Here is a 27979-nt window from a genome sequence, read left to right on the forward strand (position 1 = left end):
TCGCGTGTTCTCTGCGTGACGTGAAACTGGTCGGTCCGTGCGAACTGAACTGAACAGGAGGAGATTTCAGCTTTACTAGCGATCGACAAACTTTAAACTCGTGATTTCAAATTATGCTGTGCTTTATGCATTTGCCCACTGTCATATTCATATTATTTTCACTGTGCGCTGTATGTAAAATGAGTGTTACCTTGGGTTTATTTGATAAAATATGATTCCCAATGCACACAACTTTCCAGAATACCGAGTGCTCTGTTGGTAACGGTGTTTACTTCCTTTTTAATTATAGTTTTATTAAATATTTATTTGTGAAAAATACTTTGTCATCTGAACACATTTATTTTTTAATCCATTTTCAAATTTCTTAAATATGAATTCAAATAAATAAAATTTAGTGCTGTCAAACGATTAATCGCATCCAAAATAAAAGTTTTTGTTTACATAATGTGTGTGTGTACTGTGTATATTTAAAATATAAATGTGAATACATGTAAATATTTTCAAAATATATACTGTATGTGTGTGTATTTATATATACATAATAAATACACACAGCACACACACACACATTATGTAAACAAAAACTTTTATTTTGGATGCAATTAATCGCGATTAATCGTTTGACAGCACTAATAAAATTATATCGGCCACCCTGCTTTCCAAGATATCGGCATCGGCTGTCAAAAAAAACAATATTGGTCGACCACTAGTTGAGATGTGATGGAGTGTGTTCAAATGCAGTCAATCAGTATTAGGAACTTATATCAGACTAATATCTATGTGTTCCTGAGTTCCTCAACAGATGTAATAACAAGTATAAGACTTTTATTAATAGCTTTTTTATATAAAACCTTGTGGAATTATCAGTGCAATATCATGCATTTTAAAATTCTATTTCACTCAGACAAAAATTTAAAGTAGGCATGAAATGAAAATTCACTATTTATTTTGTAAATGCATGATATGTATACGCATTGTGAATGATTCATCCACATATTTACATTTTTGTTTAATGTAGAAGCAAGGTGACAAAAACATTGTTTAATCACTGCATTTTCTGATGAAATGACAGACTTCCCTCTGATGATGTATAGCAGACTTCTATCATTTAGTTTGCATAAACCCACACTTTTCATAAATCGACTGTAAGCTCACATTCAGATGTGCCTCCATCCAATCAACAACCGATTAAATGAATCAAGTCCCCCATTGCTATGTTTGATTATCAGTTTCAATTACATGTACATCGCATCATGTAAGAAAAGATCTTTATCTTTTCTTACATGATTATTCTTGACTATCAGCATGAAGCCTGGTCTACTCTGCAGCTTATTCTGGCCCATTATTATGACATAACCAGACAAACCTTTGTTTGACATGCCATTTAGGGGCAGGACTGTCTTATTGATGATACCACAAAATTAAATTGATATGGAAAAAACAACAACATTTTATTACGTTGTTTATGTTCAGCATGTGCACGCTTTACGTTCAGTAGACAGCTGAACGTAAACAACGCTCATTACGTTGATTACGTTCTGGGGTCCTCTCCAAAATGCCGTAAGACGGTAAATCAGGGAGAAGAATTGCTGAATAAATTAATTATTATTGTTTTCTTTGCACACAAAAAGTATTCTCGTAGCTTCGTAAAATTACGGTTGAACCCCTGATGTCACATGGACTATTTTATCAATGTCCTTGCTACGTTTCTGCGCCTTGAACATGGTAGTTGGTAGTTGTAATTTCTCATTCGTTTCGGTTAAATGCATCTGCTAAATTAATAAATGTAAGTTTAGATCAGTGAATGTCATTGGTTTAGTGCAGGGGTAGGCAACGTCAGTCCTAGAGTGCCGATGTCCTGCAGAGTTTAGCTCCAACCCTGAAAAAAACCTCACCTGCCTGTAGCCCTAGTAATTCTGAAGACCTTGATTAGCTTGTTCAGGTGTGTTTGATTAGGGTTGGAATTAAACTCTACAGGAAGCGGCACTCCAGGATCGACGTTGCCTACCCCTGGTTTAGTGTCTCACCCATTGTGCTTTGGCGAGCTCCTCCTTTAGCTTCTCGTAGCCTTTCTCTCGGACCTCCATAACGGATGGACTTCTGAGACGGGACAGACTGTCTGTGCTCAGGCCCAGAACATCCTCTCCATCAGCTGACGGGATGTTGCCGTCCACTGCAGGATCATTTCCACTGTGGAGACAAACATCAATTTAATTTACAAGCTTTCTCTTCAGCCTAAAAAGAGCTTTTATTGAAACTAAGGTGATGGATATTTTATGGATAACTTTCCATAAAAGTAAGAATTGTCCATTTTTATTTCATGATGACTTAAACTCCATCAGACCATCACAGATAAAACATCCAGTACTTGTCAAAAGTTTTTAATGAAGTCTTTTATGCTCATCAAAAATCCAGTAAAACGGCAATATTGTGAAATATTACAATTTGAAGAAAACAATTATTTGAATAGATTTTAAAATTGTATTTATTTTTTTGTGATGCAAAGCTGAATGCTCAGCATTACTCCAATCTTTAGTGTCACATGATACTTCAGAAATCATACAAATATATACCGATTTGCTGCTCACTTATATTGGTGCTCAGTTATTAATAATGGTTTTTATTACTATCCATGTTAAAAACAGTTTTAGCTGCTTAATATTTTGTGGATTTGTTTTTTTTTCAGGATTCGTTGATAAATAGAACAAATGTTGATCAATTTTAAAAGCTTATTTGCTAAATAAAAGCATTAATTTTTATTAGAACAACATACTCACATTAATATTGAGTAGCACAACTGTTGTCAATATTGTAAATTATAATATAAAATTGTAATGTTTTCCAACTATTGACAAGTACTGTAGATCTGTAGACAAATACATCTGCTATTGCTCATAAGCTTTTGATGGCATCTCCTCAAAATAATACAAAATACTTCCTTTTTGATACTATTTTTGGCTTTTACCAAATACAGTGGGACATCACTTCTGTTCAATATGACATTCACTCGTTCCTCATATCGTTCCACTCCTGTAGCACATAACTTTGTACTCTGCAGCATAAAAGCAGATATTTTGAACAATACTGGTAACCAAACCAGTTTTTGTGACCAATGACTTGGCATTTTATGAAAATAAATTCTCAAAATATCTTCTTTTATGTTCCCCAGAAGAAAGTCATAGAGCTTTGGAGCGACATGAGTTGTATTACACACACACACACATATATATATATATATAGTCGGTTACTAAAATTAACTGACTGGAGTAGCTTGTCAAAATTCATTCATTATAGACAGTGTTGCCAAGTCCACAGTTTTCCCGCAGAATAGGGCTACTTTTACACTGTTGCCACAGGTTGTTTTTTTAGTCCACAGGTTAACGCTATCTCCCCAGAACACAATTTTGATGAAGTGGACGCTTGACTCAGGGGAAAAACACAGACAAAAATGTGTTTGGGCTTGTTTTTAATAGTGATTGAGCTGGTTTTGTTTCTCAGACCTGATAACCCTGAGCGTAGACACTGTGTTTGGTTCACCTGCTGTTCCTGGAGTCTTACCTGCCATTGAGGGAGTCCTCTGTGCCCAGGTGACAGGAGGTCGAGTACACGGGCTGGGTGGGCAGCTGGTCGGCTCTGAGAGCATTGGGTGCATTCTGGCTAGAAGTTACAGAGTGTGTGCGGTACAGTGTGCTGGGGGGAGCGTTGTGCTTTGGTGGGCTCGGGTCTATAACACCATGAAGATCTGGGGTGGTGGGTGACGCCAGGTTCACCTCATGGAACCCTTCGAGTGGTTCACTGGCCATAGCCACAAATATCTTCATACAGTGATCTGTGCAAACATCAGGAGGATAGGTAGTTCAATTACGAGAGTAAATAAAAGCAAAATGACTATGAAAAAACCATCTCATTAGGATGCACACAATTACATATTTAAAAAAAAAGACTTGTCAGTGCTAATAGCTAACTTGTCCTGAATGTGTGTTTGATAATGGCAACACTTTACAATAAGTTTTGGTTTCATTTGTTAATATTAGGGGTGGGCGACCAAGATCATTTTTAGTTTATTTCACAGTAACGATAAATATGACGATGTAGTTATTTTTTCTTTAAATAAGGTCCTTATGATGTCAAAATTTTTGATACCATAATTTTTTATGACCATGCATCACAGCAATGTAAAATGAGTATGTAACTGCGATAGAGACGATAGTCCAAAATCTCTACCGGTTCACAAATTTCTACCGGTTATCAGTTCAACAACATCGTTTGCACCGCGCTACTCCGTTACTTGATCTTTTTATTTTGGTGCGTCAATCTATTAAGTTACTTTGTATAAGAAATTATGATCCGCACTCACGAGAACAGTCGTGATTCATAATTATACCGGTTATCAGTTAACATTTATTTTACTAACATTAGTTAACATGAACTAACAATTAATAACACTTCTACAGCATTTACGAATCTTAGTTAAAGCTAATCTAAATTATACTAAAACATGTTAAGGTCAAAAGTTGTTTTAGATAACATCAGTTAATGCACCGTGAACTAACATTTTCATTTACTAACATTTACAAAGGTTAAAAATGCTGTAAAATATATTGCTCTATGGTAGGTCATGTTAGATAATATATTAACTAATGTTTAATAAGGTGACCTTACAGTAAAGTGTTACCGATATAATAATTGTGTTTATATCTGCTGTACAAAGCACTGGACAGAATGACACCAGCATAATATTATATATTAAGAGATAACCATCTGTAGAAACACACTATTATAACAGCAGAGAAATATGAACATACCATTGTGATGAAGTGAGGTGTAAAGCTTTAGGACACAAGTCAGCAGGAAGAGCAGAACAAACTTTTCTCCTCATAAACCACGTCTGGTTCCTGATTTGTCTTCAACTACAGACACACAAAACAAGAATAAAACCCACAGATGAATAAAAAGTGAATAAAGCCCAGAAATAATAGCAGAATTATGAGTGAAATGAAGGGTAAATTACAACAACCACTCACATTTAAAGGGATATCATCAATTATTATCTTTTGTTCATCTTCAAAACCCAAATAAACATTTTTAATGAAACAAAATTTATGTCCCTATATTGAAAGTCAATTTCACCAAAATTTCATAATGTGAAAGGGCTTTGCAAACTGCACTTAATGCCAGGTTACTGTCATTCGTAACCCCACTTTTTAAAATCTATTCATCATACAGAGTGATTGTGTCTCAAAAGACTTGGATTAAACCGCTCAATTCGTATGGATTACTTTTACAATGCCTTTATAAACTTTTCGAAGTGTCAAAGTTATGGAGGAATGGACTTGTCATGTTCCAGTTAAAATGACTTCATTTGTGTTTCAAAGACACGTGACAGGCTTTCTGGTTTGGAATGACATGAGGGTGTGTAAATGACTACAGTCGTTACACAACCATGACACAAAAGGAAGTATGGGAATGTAGTGACGAAATCATGCAACACCAATGAAAACACTCTTATATTTGAGTTTCTTCTTTGTCTAGAGTCCAGCCTTCTCACCCTGGACATTCATCAGTCTCTTGCATCCGATGATGCATTTAAATACTACTGAGTAACATGGAGTTAGATATTTCTTGATGCTTCTCCATGTAGTTGTGAACACTAATAAACTGAACGGATATCTGATAGGCTGGATCTGTTCACTCATCAAATATTGAGTCCTGCTGCTGCTGGAAGCAGTCCATCTTCTCAACACAAGCTCTTACTTTCACCAGTGGAAAAACACTAGTTATCTGTAGCACGAGTGTTTATGACCTCTCAAATGGATCATGTGTTGCTCCGTGGACAATGACAGCCTTCATCGCAGGCTTTTGTAAGACAGAGGTGGACATGCGTACTTGTGCTTGATCATACAAACAAACACAATCATTACGTGACTGGATTTAAAACACTTCACACCAATTAAAAAGGGCAAAAATAAGGCCTCATTTCAAACGGTGTGATTGGTTACAGTTAGGGATGTAACGATTCAAATCGGTTGAGATGCTAAACAAATCGTGATTAAATTAGGGGTAGGAGTTTATATGAATGTATGTCTGAGGGGAACTTAATGTCTGTAGAAAAGTTTAGATGGTATTTTTTCTTCTCATCTTGCCTCTGTATAATGCATTAAAGTTCATAAGTGCAGCGCTGCTTTGTTTACAGCGGAAAACAAGGAAAGTGCCACCTACTGGCCGAGAGTGAATCTGCGTCTCATTCAGCTCGTCTGCGGTTTCATTTCATGCAGATATTTTTTTTAATGTATACAGTTGTTTCACAAAACTAAAGTCAGACCATTCTGTTTTTGCTTCAAATTTCGAAATTATACAATCTAATTTAGATTAAAAACTGCTCATGTGTGCAGCATCTTTGTTTGGGTCATGATTAAAATGCAGTGGTATATATGAAGAGATTTCTTTTATTTGTGTTACTCAGTTGATCTGGAGCTTGTTTTAAAATTTCAATTTAGTTTTGTTATTTACATTTTGTTATTTAGCAGAGGCTTTTATCCAAAGCGACTTACAAACGAGGAGAATAGAAGCAATCAAAACCAAGAAAAGAGCAATAATATGCAAGTGCTATATTAGTATATTATTAGATTTCAATTTCACAAAGAAACGTGCTGCATTTTGTCCAAGCAATAATAAAAGGACACATTTAATTTATCATTTGTCTTAAATCTCATTTTGCAAAAAAAAAAAAAAAACGTGAATCGAATCGTGAGTTGAGTGACATCACTAGTTACAGTGGTACATTGTGTTCTGATGGGGATGGTTAAAGGGGTCATATGATGCAAGTTTTCCTTTCTCTTTGGAGTGTTACAAGCTGTTCATGCATAGATATGATCCCTAAAGTTGCAAAGATTAAAGTCTCAAACCCACTGAATGCATCAAATGCCTTGTTTATAGTGGGTTTTATTGTTTTTATCTCGTCGTGCCGGGACACGCCATTACAATACGGTAAGGGGCGTAACATTTCCGTCACACGCTTGAGGTATTCGGCCTATCACAACGCACTGGATAGCTGGCCAATCAGAGAAGCACACCTCGCTTCTCAGAACGATGAGCTTAGTAAAAATCGGCGCGTTTCAGAAAGGCGGAGCATAGAGGAGTAACAATAATGTACAGTATGTGTTTTTTGAACCTCGAACCACATGAACACATTGCATTACACCAAATAATGTTCTTTTCAGCAAAATCATGTGACCCCTTTAAAGTCCATGAAACTATACAGCCTCACGTGCTCTGCATAAACACAGAAAGCATTCTATAGTAATGCCCTAATCAGTCCAATCAGAATTCTGCATGGTTTTGATTTTCCAGCATATTTTTCTGCTTTTGCAGACCAAATGGTTTAGTTTGCTGAGGCTTTTCTCATATATTTGTGCACTTGCATCAGAGGTTGCATTGGCTGTATTTTTGGGTCGTAAAAATTCTATTATTCTATAGTATTCTAAAATTCTATAGTCTATTATTACCCATCATTTTAATTTCCATATGTTAATGATAAGACAGTTTTTTGTTCACCTTTTCATTTTTAATCATGAACTTGCAGGACGAGTATATAGGCTGAATTATGCATTTATTTATTAAGAGAACAGATAAACAGAGTCGCATCACTTTTTAGTTAATGAATGAACAGAACATTGTAGCATGCATCCCATCCATTAAATCGCAATAAGCTAAATAAATCACAATACTGCTAGTTACACAGCACCAAATATATGAACATCAGAAGTAGGGCTGTGCAATTAGTCACATGCGATACTCATGCGCATCTCGTCAGTAAAGCCAGTTCCGTGATTAGTGGTAAATCTCCATCATTTGCTTTAAAATGGAGCGGCAGTTAATACACAGAGCCGCGATTCATCTGCAATCATGAACGCAAAATTTCCTAGCTCATCAGTGAACTACGGCTCTGTGTATTAACTGAGAATCGCATGAGAATCACATGCAATTAATTGCACAGCCCTAATCAGTCTCAATCAAAGAAATTAGTCTTTCAATCTCTGAAAGACGTCAACGAAACAGCTTGTAAACAATGTCACATAATGTTGCGTTACCTCAGAAAAGCCATTCAGTGACCATAAACTTGACATTTTTACTTTATAAAACTAAATATTCATCCATTCTAACCACCCCTATAATCACACCCTCATAAATAACAATAATATAGAAAAACTATCAATCATAAAATTCTTAAGTTTTTTTTTTTTTAAGATCGTTCTTAATATAAAACTTGAGAAGAATTTACAATTGTAAAAATTCTGTCTTTAACAAGATGATCAATATTGTAAATTGTATTTTATTTTATAACTGCAACATAACTGTGGGCATCATTAGCACATGTGAGAGCTTCCATACATTGCATGCATACCAATACAGGAGGACATACTCGCTCTAGAAAGAGTGTGAAAAGAAAGACGGCAAATGTATCCATCTTAAGACAGACTCTTTAAAAGTAGGCTAAGTTTTTAAAACTAGTTACAGGAAGGGGAGAGGGGAAGTGGTGTGTGGCCAAGTATGGTGACCCATACTCAGAATTTGTGCTCTGCATTTAACCCGTCCAAGTGTACACACAGTAGTGAACATACACCCGGAGCAGTGGGCAGCTAATGCTGCGGCTCCCGGGGAGCAGTTGGGGGTTCGGTGCCTTGCTCAAGGGTCTCACCTCAGTCGTGGTATTGAGAGTGTTGGTTATTCACTCACACCACCTAAAATGGACACTGAGTATGGGTCACCTGAGACTCAAACCCACAACCTTCAGGTTACAAGTGCAACTCTCTATCCATTAGCCCACGACTGCCCCTCAGTTACAGCATCAGTAAATAACACAATAAGTCAACTCTGGCCAAGTCAGTAGCAAAGCAAAGAAAATAGTGTATGTTCAAAAATATGAGTTTTTCATTGATCAGCAAGTTTTCGGCAAGAGCGCCATGCAATCAGATAACACCAAAGCCTGTAATTTTCTTCTTAAGAAAAAAAATAAGATGTTCTTAAGAAAATTTGAGAACTTCTTGGTCTTTTTTTCTTAAATTGAACCTAGGAACTTCTTACAAACTTCTAAGAATTTAGCATAAGAAATCTCTTAACTCGTTTCTTTCTTAAGATTATCATGAATCTGGCCCCTGATGAACAAACGGTAAAAGTTATCAGATAAATGTTAGTTAGTAGCCTCCCTCCCTCCCTTGATTGTCCTCATATCTTCTGGTGCGGTCACATGTAGCAACCGTGAAGCATGCACAAATCACACTAACAGTGTCTGCTTATGTATTGTCACGGGGTGGCATTAGGTCATCTTCTTGTCAGATGTCAATGTCAGATGAACACATTCACCTAGTCTGTCTGCACAATATGAATCAATATGACACAGACATTATTTGTAATACTTAGACTAAATTAATGCTGTAGTGTGTAGACACTTCTGTGTGTCTGAGTGTGTGCAGCTCAACACATGTTGTGGAGCTTAATGCTGGTTGCTGTGTTCATATGGCTTGTGTGTCTGTTGAAGAAAATATCAGAGATTTGAGGGTGTAAGATTCTTTTCACAGCAGACGAGAAAAAAAAAATACATAGAAACTGCACAGACTCATATTAATTGCACGTAAATTACCCTAAATGCTCTAGCAAACACACAGGGGCATTCTGGCAACCACCACCAGCACTCTAGCAACCTCATGGTAACAGGCAGCAATGTCCCGTCAACCAGGGATGTGCCAGTATATTAAAAACAGACTAGTCAGTGGGTTCATGAAAGCACTGTATAATTAGGCTTGATCCTGGATCTGACTCATTGTTCAGAAGGTGTCTAATAGTGATGCACTAAAATAAAACTCTTTTGGCAAAACCAAAAACTCTGGACCATCCGTTTCAAAGCAAAAAAAACTTAATTTAGTCTTAAAAAATGTAGGGGGGGGGTCTTCAGATACATTTTTAAAAGCTTCTGTCACTAAAACAAATTCCTCATGTGTAAACATACTTGGCCAATAAAGCTCATTCTGATTCTGATTCTGAAAAGTAACAAAAAAATCAGGAAAACAAAAAAAATGAATTTCATTTGAGTGATGAGACCCTGAAAAAGGATGCAAAACAAGCACAATGGTCAAACTGTCTGTCTAGCACATATTTACATAGGAAAAGAATGGAAATCAGTGCAGTTCAATGCAAAACATGTTCTGTGTTAATGGCCCCTAACTGTTTGCCAGTTTAAGATTAGCACGCTAACAATAAATAAAATATAAAACCTATATAAACTGTCAACTAATCCTTATCTGCTAGTTAACCAATCACAAACCCTTACTATACTGGCCACTATTTACATTTGACAGACACTATCTAGGCCTAGTGCAACTTTACAATGCAGCCATGGTCTATCAGCATGTGAATTGAACCATATTGTTGAGCACCATGCTTAACTTGGGCTACAAGAACCACCCACAACACCCAAGCATCACGGCAGACAGCTTGACACAAAATTTTAATAAATATGGCTGGAGGAGCTGTGATGACATGTAAGACATAATATGTTAGATTCTCTGCTGGCACATGAACTTCCTCATAAACAGCCGAGCTTTGAACATCTCCCAGGAACAGACCTGAGGTTCTGCAGATCCGTCTGGAAGCCTCCACCAATAACAGCACTAAGGATCTGCTGTGTACTCATGTGTATTCCTAAACTACCTGGACAGTTAACACCTTTGAGCCATACTGGTTTCGTCTTCTATGGGAGATGCGGTATACGACACACTAACAAGTAGGTTATAGTAAGTGCACAATGACTCCACTGTCACCAGAACATGGATCAGGTATCAGCCTGACCCCCACATGCTGTTTACTACATAGGGCTCATTGTTTTAAGACAAGCTGGACAAATTCCCTCAGCAGCTCCATATAGCTGATACTGCTAGTACACTATAGTATAGTGCAAGTATGCTGCATACACACTGCCATAAGGTTATATTAAGCTTTCAGAGCAAGGTGGACCAGAAGTGCTGGATGCATAACCAACAACATATTATTATAAAATACACCTGCTATCTTTACACGTTACGTGTTTGCTTGTAGAGGTGGATGAAGGCCTGAAAACAAACTGTCTAGTATTATATGTACGCTTTCAACAACCCTAAGACATTGTAATTAGAGAAATGCAAGCGTGATCCACACTACCATGAACTCCTCATGAATAATGCATCAAAGCCTCATTAACATAATGACATAATACGTTTGATTTGGGGTTCATGCAAGTAAATAAAAGCAACAATCGTTGTTAAAATCGTAAGATGGCTGTGTAATGCAAGTACACTCACATGTCCTGAAAGGATTGTCATGTATCCCGCTCCTCCTTCAAGAAAATACACGGATATAATTAATATTCATTCATTAACGCTTGCACGATCACACGACTCGCGCTTCTCCTCTCACAGCATGTTATTTCTCGTAATAAACTAGTCTTCGGCTAACGACAGTAACCAGGGCCAGACAAAGACACAACAGACCCACCATCCCGCTCCATGATTGTGTCCAAAATACGATTCCTACTATTGCCACGGTTTCGCTCATGAATATTAATTAGATCGCGCTGACGTTTCTCAGACGTTCATTGGGGGGCTAGGCACGTAATCTAATTAATATTTATAAGATAGTACGTATCTTCGTTTATTCGTCAGCTGTACAGGGCCAACCTACCAACACCTGCCTTTCAGCCAATCAGAAAGGCCTAATGACATTACTTAATTAATAATTCAGGAGCCAGTTTAATACGGCAGATTAGGCGGAGGCTCAGACCGGCTCAATCAAGCGCTGTTAAATCGCTGCTGTGACAAAACATGATGATTCGAAGGTATTAATAAACATAAAACTATAAAACAAAAGTTATTTATTAAACTAAAATAAAATAAATATTTCGACGCAGTGGCTGTTTGTTTGGGATTATCATTTGAACAGTAGCGCCGTGCAGAGGACAATTTGGGTCATTTTGTTACATTTCAATGGCATTTTACTGCCAATATGACAATTTTATAAGAAGTTGCGTCCTAATTGCAGATTAAAATCTTGTTGTAACTGCAAAAAATAAAAAATCCCTCAAGTAGTTTTACAAACCTGTCAAGAGGCTGGCAGAGACAGCTGGATGCATTCTTGGTCCTCAAAACAAATTTCAAAACCACCACAGACATAGTCAACAATTAAATGTTTTTAAACACTGAATCCCTTATGTAAAACTATTGTTTTGATCTGCAGGATAATCTTTTTTTTAGTGAAGCCAGTGTGTGATAATTTCAAATGAAATCTCTTTTTTTTATAATAATAATAATGAATAAGATTTATGTGATAAAATTAAACAATAAAAAAATGAATGTGATTTCCGTCAACACACAGGGGACTTGTGAAAAGCACAGATACACATGCAAACGCAACATGACTCAGACTCATACACTGTTCTTATTGTCTGTATGAGAATTTATTGCACATATTTAGGTTATCTGACGTAATTTATGTAACAAAAACTGTAGTATTAATGTAATGAGGAGAAAATAAGTGACTGGGTTCCATCATACAGGCACATGGATTCTCCTACCATTGCTATGCTGATGACACACAGCTCTATCTCTCTTTCCAACCAGATGACTCAACGGTAGCTGCACAGATCTCAGGCTGCCTGGCGGACATCTCGGCATGGATGAAAGAACATCACCTACAGCTCAATCTGGCAAAGACGGTACTTCTGGTCTTCCCTGCCACTCCGACTCTACAGCATGACTTCACAATTCAGTTAGGCTCATCAATGATTACCCTATCAACTTCGGTCAGAAATCTTGGTGTAATCTTTGATGACCAGCTGACCTTCAAAGAGCACATTGCAAAGACCGCTCGATCCTGCAGGTTTGCACTACACAACATCAGAAAGATCAGGCCCTTTCTGACAGAGCATGCTGCACAACTTCTTGTCCAGGCCCTTGTTGTTTCTAGGCTGGACTACTGCAACGCTCTTCTGGTTGGACTTCCATCAAACACAATCAAACCTCTACAAATGATTCAGAATGGTCTTCAACGAGCCCAAAAGAGCCCATGTTACACCTCTCTTTATCTCCTTGCGCTGACTACCAGTGGCAGCTCACATCAAGTTCAAGAAACTGATGCTTGCATACAGAACGACCACAGGCTCTGCACCCTCCTACTTCCACTCACTATTGCGAACCTACATCCCCTCCAGAAGTCTGAGATCTGCTAGTGAGCGACGCCTTGTGGTACTATCACAGAGAGGCTAAAAATCACTCTCCAGAACATTCTTGTTCACCATTCCTGGCTGGTGGAATAATCTTCCCACCCCTATCCGGAACGCCGGATCCCTGTCAGTCTTCAAGCAACAACTGAAAACTCATCTCTTTCGTCACTATTTGACTTCATCCTAAACTTAAAAAAAAAAACACTTTGTGTTTCTTGTTATTTATTCCTTCCCTTGCGAGCTTGTACTTATTTGAACAATGCCTGAGACTTGGTGTTACAAGCACTTCATCTGTCTGATTGGCTCTTCAAGATGAATCGCTTTATGTATTCCCCAATTGTAAGTCGCTTTGGATAAAAGCGTCTGCAAAATGACATCTCATTGTACTGTTTTATCATGCAGCTCAAAGCATCATGGGTACAGCCTCTTTAGAATCTATTCTGCTATATCACACAGTTTTACTGATGATCCATAATAAACCCACAACCCCGGATAGAGCGGCTGAGTGAATGTTGTCTGGACTGTATGGATGAGGCTCATTGTGTCAGAAATGCTGTAGAAGGACAGAGTTCCTGCACTGTGATCCACATACACTCCTATTTTATGGCTGGACACTACAGGGAGAACAGTCTTTAAGTTATTGTGCCAGAACGAGCATCTGGAGGGAGAGCAGAACAAAGTCCAAGACTGATCACTACCTCCAAACACACACTCAATACCCTCTCCCTTCCTGCTGATGCTCTTATATGAGACTGATAGAGACACACACATCCCACTCCACTCAAGCTCCCAGTAACAGCGTCCACACACACTCTCTCTACACAACACCTGAGTCACATCAAATCTGTCTGGATGATCAGGATACGGCTGCTCTGTGTCAGTAACTGTTATAACTCTATTATTCTCAGAAAGACAGAGGAATTCATTTAGTGTGTTTGTATCCAGAGTGAGCTGATGGGAATCTAATGGAGAGAAAACACATAAGAATCAGCCATTATGAATCTGTTTTATCTTTTAATATATTTGAACTCTTAATGGCCTTTGTTTAATATTTCACCAGATCATCTTTTAAATTATCAGCTGAACTCTTCAACCATGTTTTCATTCACAATATAAAGGAAGTACATGAATATACTCAGTGATATATGTGAATATACCGAATTTCTGCATGTTTTCTTAGCGACTTACACTGAAGGAAGTCATTCCTGGTCCAGGGAATCATGTTGGTGGATGTGACTATGGAAATCAACAGACAGGAACAGTGTCACTGTCGTGTCAAGAGAAATCTATTAAAGGGTTAGTTCACCCCAAAATGAAAATTCTGTCATTAATTACTCACCCTCATGTCGTTCCAAACCTGTAAGACCTTCGTTCATCTTCGGAACACAAATTAAGATATTTTTGATGGAATCTAAAGCCCCTTTCACACAGAGATTCCGGAAAATACATGGGTAATGTGTTCCGGCAATTGTTCCCGGATCGTTAGATTTTGGTTCATTCACACTGCCAGTGATTTTCCGGAATCTGTGCGTGCGTTCACACACAACCCGTAAAGACACGTGACATTACATGTGACGTATATAATGCGCCGCGCACCATTTCACTAAATTGGCGAACGAAAAAAAAAAAAAAAAACGAAACTGGCGAACGATTTCAGCTTCAGCGCGGATAGTGAGGAGCTCCGATCGCTGCTTCATTCCAGTTTACACATTTTTCGTTGTGTGAACTTTGATCTGCCTTCAAAACACCCGGTAAAAGAGTCGCATGATAACGCGCGTCATCAGCCTTTATGGCATTGTTCACACAGCGCTCGTTCCGGGACTGAACCCGGCAATGTTACTAGGTCCCCAACCCGGGATTGATCCCGGAATCAATCCCGGGACGTGGCTGCGTTCACAAAGAAGGCAGTCCGGCAATTTTCCGGGACCAACATGCAGTGTGAAAGGGGCTTAAGAGCTCTCTGACCCTCCCATAGACAGCAAGGATATTACCACGATCAAGGCTCAGAAACGTAGCAAGGACATCGGTAAAATAATCCATGTGACATCAGTTCCTCAACTTCAATTTTGCGAAGCTACGAGAATACTTTTTGTGCGCAAAGAAAACAAAAATAACATAGTTTGTTTAACAATTCTCCCCCAAATTATGTCTTCTGCCATTTTGAAGAGCACCCAAGAATGTAATCAACATAATCAGCGTTGTTTATGTTCGGGGGGGGGGGGCGCGCACATGAGCATAATCGGCGTAATAAACATTGTTTACGCTTAGAGTAAAACATGCGTATGCTTTGTGATACTCTCCAAAATGGTGGAAGTCAGTAACTTGAGGGAGAAGAGTTGTTAAATAAAGTCGTTATTTTTGTTTTCTTTGCACACAAAAAGTATTCTTGTAGCTTCGCAAAATTGAAGTTGAGCCACTGATGTCACATAGACTGTTTTCCCAATGTCTTTACTACGTTTCTGTACCTGGGAACATTACAGCTGCGTTGCTGTCTATGGAGGGTCAGCGAGCTCTCAGATTCCATCAAAAACGACATGAGGGTGAGTAATTAATGACAGAATTTTCATTTTAGGTTGAACTAACCCTTTAATCTATTCTTAAGACATTTCTTATATATGTTCAGATGAATCTCCAAATCTTTACCTCTTTCAGAGATCTTTTTGAGTTCCTCCTTGAGGACATCCTCCAGTTTGTCCCTCAGATGACAGATGGATTTTCTCACGCCATCAAAGGAAAAGAGAGAACTGAAGGGAATTATGGGTACGTCTGTAGATTCAAGAGGTGCTGAGAGAGACTGGAAACTCTAGTAAACAGATATCACAATCCATCAGCTCCACATTTTACACAATAACCTGCATTACTATCATATTTGTGTCGCTCCTGTTGACTTGACTTATCTTTAGTAATTCACCTCAGTCCAGTACTTTCTTCTAATCTTCATTGTGTGACAGTAGAGCCACACATTTTAGCATTTGCTACACATTATATGTGAAGGAAATAGTTTGGATGATAAAACATCTGCTTAGAACATAAATGTCCATGTAACATGCAAAGCACATCAGTGGTGTGCACATTGGATAAGTAGATTTACAATGGAAAAGCAGTTTAAAATCTACAAATATAGTGATCATTATTTATAACTTTTCATTGGTTAGTGGCACTGTACTGAAACCTCACAAGATCCTTTAGAGCACAGTATCAATATCAGGTTTTGTCTGGTTTCAGTAAACCAAAGCATTGCTAATATACAACCTCGCTTCCTGCCAGGGCTCAAATTCATAAGCGAGTTACAGACAAGCAGTTTTATTCCAGTCAGCAGCTCATTTTTCTCTTGTGAAATCTGTTTGGGTCTTCTATCATAAGGTTAGTTCTTGGTTACCTGCAGGAAATGAATGTGATTCTGTGTCTGTGAGAGCTGTTCCAGCTCAGTGTCTCTCCTCTTAAGATCATTGATCTCCTGCTCCAGTTGCCCCAACTGTCCTTCAGCTCGACTCACTGCAGCCTTTTCCTGATCTCTGATCTGCTGTGTGACCTCAGAGCGGATTTTCTCAATGGAGCGTATGAGCTCAGTGAAGATCCTCTCACTGTCCTCCACTGCTGTCTTTGCAGAGCGCTGTTAGTAAACACATCATAATCACACAGTGGGCTTCAGTGGAACTGAAAGAGCTCCATCACTGGACGAGTGTCCTAACTGAGACCTCTTAAACGTCTTTTCTTCTCTGCACTCACCTTATGAGACTCCACATCGTCTCTCAGCAGCTTGAGATCTTTCTTTCTCTGCTGGATTCTCCGATCGAAGGTTCCCTGCATGTCCTTTAACTGTTTCTGAAAAACAAATAAATTACAGTAAATGTTAAAACTACTATCATGAAATCATAATGGAAACAACTGATATTAATCCAGTATTAATGGTGAGCTGAAATGATTTATTTTTCTGAAATTAGATTATGAATTCGCATAAAATGTGTCTGTATTATTTTATCATTACCTAGATATAAAGGGATAGTTCACCTCAAAATTATTCACCCTCATGTCACACACAAGATCACACTGATTTCTCTTTTACAGCTTATGATATAGCTCTCTCAGCATCAACCATGTCCTGTATTGTACTGCCATAACAAAATGCAGGATGTTGAGCCTCCAGGAGCAAAGTTGGACACCCCTACCGTATTTGATTTAGACACATGAGCTGATCAATGATTTGATTTGAGAGTGACTTAAATTTTCCACTGCTTCAGAAGACTTGGATTACACACTGGAGTTATATGTCCTTTTTTGAGCTTGAATTTTTTTTACTTTCAAACTATATATAAAAACTGATGTGACATTAAAAAGCAAATCATACACGATTGGAGCAACAAGTCAATGATGACAGATTTTTTTTTTGTTTTCTTTTTTGGGTGAACTATCCCTTTAAGTTCATACCTGTTTCTCTGTCCTCTGTGCTGCAGCTGATTCAATGTTGTGGTTTTTATGCTCATATTTTGTGCACAGTACACAAATGCATTGTTGGTCAGTGATACAGTACATTTCCAGCTGTTTATCATGTTCACAGCAGATCATCTCCTGCAGTCGTCCAGTGGCTTCAGTCAAATTGTGTTTCTTTTCTTTAAAGAAACTCTCATGTTGTTCAAGATGAGTCTGACAATAAGAGTTCAGACACACCAGACAGGACTTGACGGCTTTGTATTTTCTTCCAGTACAGACGTCACACTGCACATCTCCAGCTCCAGCGTAACAGTCAGCAAGAAGTTTAGTCTTCTTCAGTTTCTCCACCACTTCAGCCAGAATGGTGTTTTTTCCTAAAGCAGGTCTTGGACTGAAGGTCTGTCTGCACTGAGGACAGCTGTAGACTCTCCGCTGATCCTCCTGATCCCAGCAACCTGTAATACAGCTCTTACAGTAACTGTGTCCACAGGGAATGGCAACTGGATCTTTCAGGAGTTCCAAACACACTGGACAGATAAACTCATTTTGATCAACTGAAATTCTGGCCTCTGCCATGTTACTGAATAGGCTATATACAGAGTGAGACAGGCTAACAAACAACAGCTCAACTACACATAAGATTATTTCCTTAATTTCCTGTTTCCTGGTCCTGCGTTTCAGTGACGTGTAAAACTGGTTTGCCTGCGAGTCTGTAAAGTCACATAACAAAAAGTCCACTAGATGTCAGTCTCCGATAGATCCTCATAGAAGAAAAGATACAAAGAAGCAAGACATACTTGAAAACTGCAGTAATACTTAATTACTACTTATACTGCGGGGCAGAAAACCAGATTGTGTCCAAATTCACACTTCTTTCATCACCCATGACTGTTTTCCCTTTGTGTAACATGAATGTGTTTCTGTATACCTCATCAGAGGTTGAAGTGGAAACAAAGGAGGGGGCGCTGGTCAAATATTAATGAGGGTTTTAAGGCTAAGTGAATTGAAAATGCAAATGTTCTTGATGTGAATTTATTAGCTATGTTTAAATTGTATGGCTTGTTGAGGGTTGATAGTTTTCAGATACTTATCAGACTAACAGTTTTCCCCTGGCGGATGATAAACTCCAATACATGTCATGATATAAAAGAAGGTGCCTGAACCACAGAGACATCAGAGTATCAGTGGTTGTGTTTACATGGACCCTAATAATCCGATCGTAATAGGACTAGAAGCACAATCGGAATAAAAAAGTCGCATCGGATTGAATTGGCCAGATCTGATTCAAATTTCAATCGGATTGTAAGGGGGTGATTTATTCCTTTTGTAATCTGAGCGAGAGGACATGAAACACTTGATCGGATCGAAAACCGAAACTGGAAAGTACTGCGCATGTGCAGTGACATAAAAATAGCATAATGACGTATGATGCGCGGAACGAGCTGGTTTGGGCATGGGAAGGGGCACTTTTACTGCTTTCTATAGCAAGCAGCACAGCACAGCACAATAGTTAATGTGCTGGTCGTCGCCTAATTAGGACACAAAGTAGATAAATACCAAGTCTGCTTTTTAAAACAATATGCAAAAACACCGGGAAACTCTGTATACCCTTCTGAAAAAGAAGTGTGCTTAATTGCAGTAAAAGTGTACTTAGTGTGTACTTCAGTTAGTAAAAGTATACTTTTTAAAAAGTGCACTTGCAGATAATATAATATAATTTAAATTAAAGGCCACTTAAGTGTACTTAAAGAGAGTACACTTTAATGACAATAGGTCTTTTTAAAAACGCACTTTATAATAATGTCTAATTAAGTATTACTTAAACATACATTTGAAATAATTATGAGTGTGTTTTAAATAAGTACACTTATTTTGATATATTTATCAATATACTAAAGCACATGTAAAATCATTTATTTTAATTTCAACTTAAGTGTGTTCTTCAAAATTATGAATTATTTTAAGTGTATTTAGTCTATAATATATACACTTGAAATTTATTTTTCTTCTAAACTTAAATATACTTTCTTATACAGTATACTCCAATAAAACTTATTGTTGAAATTTTCATCACCAGCTCTTGTGCTATGAACTCTATTAAGTTTAATTTTCGACATAATATTTGACAGTGTCATTTATGAGACTACTGTATTTGTATGTAATAGTATGGTTACATCTGTGAACAGAATATTTTCAATATCATTGTTGTTCTCACTTAAACACACATTTAATTGCATTAATTGCAAGCAAAAGTTTAACAGAATTTGCATTCAAATACATTTAATTTTAGACTAGGCTACACTGCACTGTAAAAAATGACTGACTTTTAGTTAGGAGAATGAGTCATGATTGAGTCTAACAATAGTCTTTGGTCTAACTACACAATTAATTACAACAACTTGAACTTGAACAGAAATGAAAAGCCTGAAATAACGTGTAACCATGCAAAGTATCTCTTTTGTATTATGCGCATGCGCTAAAAGTCATGATGGCGCGCTACTTCGGCAGAGTTCTGTAGTCGCGATGCGCGAGGGTCGGATGATTACAGATGAGACTTCATTACTGCAGATAATGAATCAATTAAGAATATCTTGTTATAAGCTTCCACACCCGTCAGTTCTTGCTGTATGAACTCGGGAGGGGAATTAATCGTGTCCTAAGTTACAATTTATCTATGAATGCATTCTGATATCGGAATGTTATTGCGTGCGTGGAAAATGCAAGTGCAAGAAATTTGGCTGCTGAAAGTACAATATTTTATTTTTAACTAAACTATTTAAAATTCAATTCAACGCTACTGAACTAAATTAAAAGATCCGATCTTGTAATATTTAATGTATATAATCGATATTATAACCACCAGTAATATTCAATATATCAGCCATCTCTAGAAATAATGTTGTTTTCTTTTCTTTTTGCATTTGAAGAGCGAGATGTTCCATTACTGGTTGTGTTTGTAATATGTAATATTTTTGTACTTATCTGGAGTTATTCATTTTGCAGGATCAGTGCAGATTTGTTACATACAGTGTGGAAACAGACCAGTACTGAAGAGGTGATCTTAGAAGATTTTAATGAATTGTTGCCCGGTCAGCTCACCCTGATCGCACATGACAAGCTAAAAGTGCTATATTAAGTCACTATCCCTATGGATTTTAAATGCTTTGAATATTTTCCATTTGCAAGTAATATATTCCCACCTGTGCTTTTACAGATCCCCCTCTAATCATTATATATTTCACAGGTAACAAACCAAAGGACGCGGGCTGCAGCTTTGCTGTGTCAGTCGTGGTAAATACAGGAACATTCTTCATGAAGATGTACGAGAGAATGCAAGGCAAAAAATTGAAGGTACCTTTCTTCTTTTTCATTGATTTTGGGATATTTATCTATATTTGGGTAACTGATGAAGTTAAATTTTATTTCCTGTAAATTAGGAATAACATTTTTTGTAAAAATGTTATCTATTTCAGCGTCAGTGAAGATGGCGTGATCAGGAAATCTGAAGGAACATCTCCCATTCTACTACGATGTTGCCCTGATGATTGTGGTAATTCACCTCTTAGGTGATGCAGATGGGTGAGCGTGATTTTGCCAAGTAGGATGTGATCCTGGATTAACACCCTTTGTTGGTCCTGGATCAACATTTCAATCAACCAATCACAACCCTCTGATGTCATCAGTGTGTGCCGACCACCCTATCACCAATCCATTTTTGAATCTTTCCCTCCTTTTTTCATGCAGACAGACCACAAAGAGGTAAGTTATTCTGTATATCTTCTTTTTTCAGCTTTCTTCCTACTCAAAAAATGTAATATTATAAGCGTATTACATTTAAAAAAATACATGAAATTGAATACGAGTGTAATGCTACACTGAACAACTGCATTCAATAGATGTGTGCAGTTTAGCTAATGTGCAAGTATTTCCCTCGCCTTTGTGACCAAAGGTAGCTGTTTTTGCGCAGTAAAATGAACGCAGGAGTGCATGCGCGAATAAAAAGTAAATTCATAGATTTTTTTTTTGTTTTGTTTTTTAACGGTCATAAAAAGCTTCAGGGTGGGGGAGGGGTAACCGCGATATGGCTTGTGATTAATACCTTTCAAAAGGCTGTGATTTAATTAAATGTGAGCCCTGTTTCATAGTAACCTAAGAACGTTGCGCTATTACCCGGTCTACAAGTTCGCCGTTTCATAGCCTTTTATGAACAGTTGTGAATAATGCCCAGCGATTGTTTATGATCTATATATTCAGATATCAAATGTTGATTAATTATTGCAATGCTAACTTTATGGACTTCATATTTTGACAAATGTTTTAGATGGTTATGAGAGTGCATTATTTATATCCCTTTTGTGTTTGAATGAGCAGCTGGAAGTAGTAAAGACATTTCAAAATAAACGTTCCATGCTGGCATGTTGATCCTGGATCATCACAATTTTTTCAATACAGTCTAAATTTAATAATGTTTATCCTGGACCGTCATAATCAATACAGTCTAAATTTAATAATGTTGATCCTGGACCATCATAATCAATACAGTCTAAATAATGTTTATCCAGGACCATCATAATCAATACAGTCTAAATTGAATAATGTTTATCCAGGACCATCATAATCAATACAGTCTAAATAATGTTTATCCAGGACCATCATAATCAATACAGTCTAAATTTAATCATGTTTATCCAGGACCATCATAATCAATACAGTCTAAATAATGTTTATCCAGGACCATCATAATCAATACAGTCTAAATTTAATCATGTTTATCCAGGACCATCATAATCAATACAGTCTAAATAATGTTTATCCAGGACCATCATAATCAATACAGTCTAAATAATGTTTATCCAGGACCATCATAATCAATACAGTCTAAATTTAATCATGTTTATCCAGGACCATCATAATCAATACAGTCTAAATTTAATCATGTTTATCCAGGACCATCATAATCAATACAGTCTAAATTTACTAATGTTTATCCAGGACCATCATAATCAATACAGTCTAAATTCAATAATGTTTATCCTGGACCATCATAATCAATACAGTCTAAATTCAATAATGTTTATCCTGGACCATCATAATCAATACAGTCTAAATTTAATAATGTTTATCCAGGACCATCATAATCAATACAGTCTAAATTTACTAATGTTTATCCAGGACCATCATAATCAATACAGTCTAAATTCAATAATGTTTATCCTGGACCATCATAATCAATACAGTCTAAATTCAATAATGTTTATCCAGGACCATCATAATCAATACAGTCTAAATTTAATCATGTTTATCCAGGACCATCATAATCAATACAGTCTAAATTTAATCATGTTTATCCAGGACCATCATAATCAATACAGTCTAAATTTAATAATGTTTATCCTGGACCATCATAATCAATACAGTCTAAATTTAATCATGTTTATCCAGGACCATCATAATCAATACAGTCTAAATTTAATCATGTTTATCCAGGACCATCATAATCAATACAGTCTAAATTCAATAATGTTTATCCTGGACCATCATAATCAATACAGTCTAAATTCAATAATGTTTATCCTGGACCATCATAATCAATACAGTCTAAATTTAATAATGTTTATCCTGGACCATCATAATCAATACAGTCTAAATTTAATAATGTTTATCCTGGACCATCATAATCAATACAGTCTAAATTTAATAATGTTTATCCTGGACCATCATAATCAATACAGTCTAAATTTAATAATGTTTATCCTGGACCATCATAATCAATACAGTCTAAATTTAATCATGTTTATCCAGGACCATCATAATCAATACAGTCTAAATTTAATCATGTTTATCCAGGACCATCATAATCAATACAGTCTAAATTTACTAATGTTTATCCAGGACCATCATAATCAATACAGTCTAAATTCAATAATGTTTATCCTGGACCATCATAATCAATACAGTCTAAATTCAATAATGTTTATCCTGGACCATCATAATCAATACAGTCTAAATTTAATAATGTTTATCCAGGACCATCATAATCAATACAGTCTAAATTTACTAATGTTTATCCAGGACCATCATAATCAATACAGTCTAAATTCAATAATGTTTATCCTGGACCATCATAATCAATACAGTCTAAATTCAATAATGTTTATCCAGGACCATCATAATCAATACAGTCTAAATTTAATCATGTTTATCCAGGACCATCATAATCAATACAGTCTAAATTTAATCATGTTTATCCAGGACCATCATAATCAATACAGTCTAAATTTAATAATGTTTATCCTGGACCATCATAATCAATACAGTCTAAATTTAATCATGTTTATCCAGGACCATCATAATCAATACAGTCTAAATTTAATCATGTTTATCCAGGACCATCATAATCAATACAGTCTAAATTCAATAATGTTTATCCTGGACCATCATAATCAATACAGTCTAAATTCAATAATGTTTATCCTGGACCATCATAATCAATACAGTCTAAATTTAATAATGTTTATCCAGGACCATCATAATCAATACAGTCTAAATTTAATCATGTTTATCCAGGACCATCATAATCAATACAGTCTAAATTTAATAATGTTTATCCTGGACCATCATAATCAATACAGTCTAAATTTAATCATGTTTATCCAGGACCATCATAATCAATACAGTCTAAATTTAATCATGTTTATCCAGGACCATCATAATCAATACAGTCTAAATTCAATAATGTTTATCCTGGACCATCATAATCAATACAGTCTAAATTCAATAATGTTTATCCTGGACCATCATAATCAATACAGTCTAAATTTAATAATGTTTATCCTGGACCATCATAATCAATACAGTCTAAATTTAATAATGTTTATCCTGGACCATCATAATCAATACAGTCTAAATTTAATAATGTTTATCCTGGACCATCATAATCAATACAGTCTAAATTTAATAATGTTTATCCTGGACCATCATAATCAATACAGTCTAAATTTAATCATGTTTATCCAGGACCATCATAATCAATACAGTCTAAATTTAATCATGTTTATCCAGGACCATCATAATCAATACAGTCTAAATTTACTAATGTTTATCCAGGACCATCATAATCAATACAGTCTAAATTCAATAATGTTTATCCTGGACCATCATAATCAATACAGTCTAAATTCAATAATGTTTATCCTGGACCATCATAATCAATACAGTCTAAATTTAATAATGTTTATCCAGGACCATCATAATCAATACAGTCTAAATTTACTAATGTTTATCCAGGACCATCATAATCAATACAGTCTAAATTCAATAATGTTTATCCTGGACCATCATAATCAATACAGTCTAAATTCAATAATGTTTATCCAGGACCATCATAATCAATACAGTCTAAATTTAATCATGTTTATCCAGGACCATCATAATCAATACAGTCTAAATTCAATAATGTTTATCCAGGACCATCATAATCAATACAGTCTAAATTTAATCATGTTTATCCAGGACCATCATAATCAATACAGTCTAAATTTAATCATGTTTATCCAGGACCATCATAATCAATACAGTCTAAATTCAATAATGTTTATCCTGGACCATCATAATCAATACAGTCTAAATTCAATAATGTTTATCCTGGACCATCATAATCAATACAGTCTAAATTTAATAATGTTTATCCTGGACCATCATAATCAATACAGTCTAAATTTAATCATGTTTATCCAGGACCATCATAATCAATACAGTCTAAATTTACTAATGTTTATCCAGGACCATCATAATCAATACAGTCTAAATTTAATAATGTTTATCCTGGACCATCATAATCAATACAGTCTAAATTTAATAATGTTTATCCTGGACCATCATAATCAATACAGTCTAAATTTAATAATGTTTATCCAGGACCATCATAATCAATACAGTCTAAATTCAATAATGTTTATCCTGGACCATCATAATCAATACAGTCTAAATTCAATAATGTTTATCCTGGACCATCATAATCAATACAGTCTAAATTTAATAATGTTTATCCAGGACCATCATAATCATTTCAATATAGTTTTAGTCTAAATTCATGTTGTGATCCAGTGTTGGCGACTCAGTCATTCTGGATCAACATACTGACAGTTTCAGCCAAACAGCTCTTTTTCAGCATTTACTTTTTAAACAAACAAACTGAGAAATTTTAACTAAGTGTGTTTTTGTGTATGTGCATTTCAGCAATATTCCAAGATGGAGGATTTTATCAAAAAGACTGTAGAAAATGAAGAGAGGAGAAAAACAAGACAGGAAAACATACAACTTAAGGTGCATATTCTTCAATCAGATGATCCAGAAGAGAACTTTATCACAGAAATAATTAACAAAGAACACAAAAAATCATTCAGGACCACAAATTGTTCTAGTTTGCAAGACCAAAATAGAGGATATTATATTTTCCGTTGTAAAAATACATTCAATATCTTCTGGTTAACAGGCTGTTGTTCGATGGTTGATGAAGTCAGATTCTGGCGTTTGTGGGCCACACTCCTCACATACCCGGAGAGAAGTTCTAGATTCCTTCAAAAAAATGAAAGCTTGTGCTATGGTAGTGGTTTATGTATTTTATGGCTGAATTGTATGGATATACTGCATTTATATTACTTATCATATGATAACACATTTTTCAGTTTATAGAATTTGAATTTATGATTATTTTTGCATATGCACCTAAATAAATTAGGCAGTTATTTGACCAACTTAACTTTTTTTGCGCTCGTCCATTAAAGGTAAAATACAATTTTAGAGAAAGGGAGGAAAAGTATTGCTGTCATAAATATTAAGGTTGCATGTTGTGCCCTTTTTTGATTGTAGACTCAATACGTATTTTTGTTCATTGCAGAAGACTGACTTTGACAGTGTGGCTAAAGAATTCCTGAATGACTTTTCTCACTATCAAGAGGTTTGCAAGTACTTCCAGAGGTACTGGGAGCCAATAAGTCATAGATGGGCTGATTATGGACGTTGTTATAACCATGGAAATTCAGAGACCAACAATTTGATAGAAAGGTCATTTCTGTCAGCAAATACTATAATATACTTTCCATAAAATAAAATTTAATTGTGCAGTTGATACACTACAGTAAAAAGCTACACAAATACACATAAAAATGGAACATATTGCATTGACTTTGATAATAACAAATAAAACTAAAATGCAAATATTTTACTTTTATTCTGCCATTAGTGACCATAGTCTTCTGGTCATGTTCAGGTCTGTCAAAATGATCTAGTTAGGGTTTTACACTTATTTAAAGGTTTTATTTTCTTCCACTGAATGCAAAAGACACCACATCGACAGCCTCTATAACCATCCAGTCATTGACTCACATAATTATACATTTGTTTTCATACTATCATTCTTTTTTCATTTATTTAGATTTTTCCATCGACTGAAATACCAATTCTTATCTGGGATAAGAAATCGACGATTGGATGACTTGCTTGATGTACTCCTTTGCAAGACAGAGACTTACTTTCAGGTGATAAAACACTTGCAGTCAGCTGGAAGAATGCCAAACTGTGTTGCCATGAAGTTGGAGGAAACATTTAACAAAGCAAGAGGAATGATGGAAAAAGGCTGGTCTAACCACATTACAAGAGAATCATCAGAAATATACATGTACAACGTACCATCTGAACAAGACTCCTCACTTTCCTACAGGACCTGCCCTGCAGAGTGCTTCTGCAGTTGCCCTGTTGGTTTGAGAGGTCAAGTATGCAAACATTTGGTGCTGCTAGATGTGGTCAAAGATAAGGATAATGATTCATTCCCTGAACTTGCTCTTCAGCTAGAAGCGCATGCAAAAGCTTTACAAGACAAAGGTCACTTCAGTGTCTGTTTGTGACATAAAAATGGAAATCAGCGTGGAAAGCCTTTGTGGGAGAGGAACATACCATGCGTCTGTTAAAACATTTTCGTGTACCTGTGGCACATTCTCATACCATGATATTTGTCCCTGCCTTATTTTAGCACAACAACTGTTTGGAGTGACCATTAATGAAAAAAGGTGCTTTTCTGTCAATCAAACTGACACGGCTGATTTGGATTTCATGCAACAAGATAGCAGTTCAGACTTCTAGCTTCTGCACTCAGGTCACTTATGTCCTTGCGTACCAATTCTGGACTGACATTTTGACATAAGCTTTTGGTTAGACCAATTGCTAGATCTGAAGCCTCGCCCTCTGTTAAAGCACTAAAAATGCTTGTCTTAGTCTTAATTTTCTTGGGAAGGGTGAGGA

At 36.3% G+C, this 27979-nt stretch overlaps 3 protein-coding genes across 12 annotated transcripts in view; 1 reads left to right on the forward strand and 2 right to left on the reverse strand.

Moving 5' to 3' along the window:
- Positions 1–11577, reverse strand: part of LOC306861637 (rab-3A-interacting protein-like) — a 38978-nt gene extending 27401 nt beyond the window's left edge. For 4 of the 10 annotated variants that reach the window (XM_079404026.1, XM_079404021.1, XM_079404024.1 and 1 more), the window contains exons 1-4: positions 11334–11577; positions 4806–4910; positions 3559–3829; positions 2028–2190 (exon numbers count right to left, since the gene is read on the reverse strand). In XM_079404026.1, the coding sequence (XP_079260152.1) occupies positions 2028–2190; positions 3559–3821 (426 nt within the window). In that variant the 5' untranslated portion in view covers positions 3822–3829; positions 4806–4910; positions 11334–11577. The remainder of the gene's footprint in view (positions 1–2027; positions 2191–3558; positions 3830–4805; positions 4911–11333) is intronic. The other 6 variants (XM_079404029.1, XM_079404028.1, XM_079404022.1 and 3 more) reach the window with 4 other exon arrangements.
- The window catches only part of LOC306861123 (uncharacterized protein), a gene marked incomplete at its 3' end in the record, with an annotated part of 730281 nt that overhangs the window by 180562 nt on the left and 521740 nt on the right, over positions 1–27979 (forward strand). The gene's annotated exons all lie outside the window — the stretch shown is intronic.
- Positions 12471–18369, reverse strand: LOC306861622 (tripartite motif-containing protein 16-like). The gene is made up of 6 exons (XM_079404002.1): positions 17678–18369; positions 16979–17074; positions 16629–16862; positions 15893–16052; positions 14438–14485; positions 12471–14211 (listed from the first exon to the last, which is right to left on the reverse strand). The coding sequence occupies exons 1-6, from the start codon at positions 18254–18256 to the stop codon at positions 13685–13687; spliced, it is 1644 nt and encodes a 547-aa protein (XP_079260128.1). The 5' UTR covers positions 18257–18369; the 3' UTR covers positions 12471–13684.

This window comes from Barbus barbus (genome assembly GCF_936440315.1).
Source record: "Barbus barbus genome assembly, chromosome: 42".
NCBI lineage: Eukaryota > Metazoa > Chordata > Actinopteri > Cypriniformes > Cyprinidae > Barbus > Barbus barbus.

Bases quoted from the DNA above. Each gene is read 5' to 3' on its own strand.
- LOC306861622 (XM_079404002.1), bottom strand. From the start codon at position 18,256: ATGGCAGAGGCCAGAATTTCAGTTGATCAAAATGAGTTTATCTGTCCA. The intron at 17,075-17,677 runs GTATGAACTTAA...TTTGTTTTTCAG, and splicing joins CACAGAGGACAGAGAAACAG to AAACAGTTAAAGGACATGCA. The intron at 14,486-15,892 runs GTAAAGATTTGG...TGATTTCCATAG, and splicing joins CAAAAAGATCTCTGAAAGAG to TCACATCCACCAACATGATT.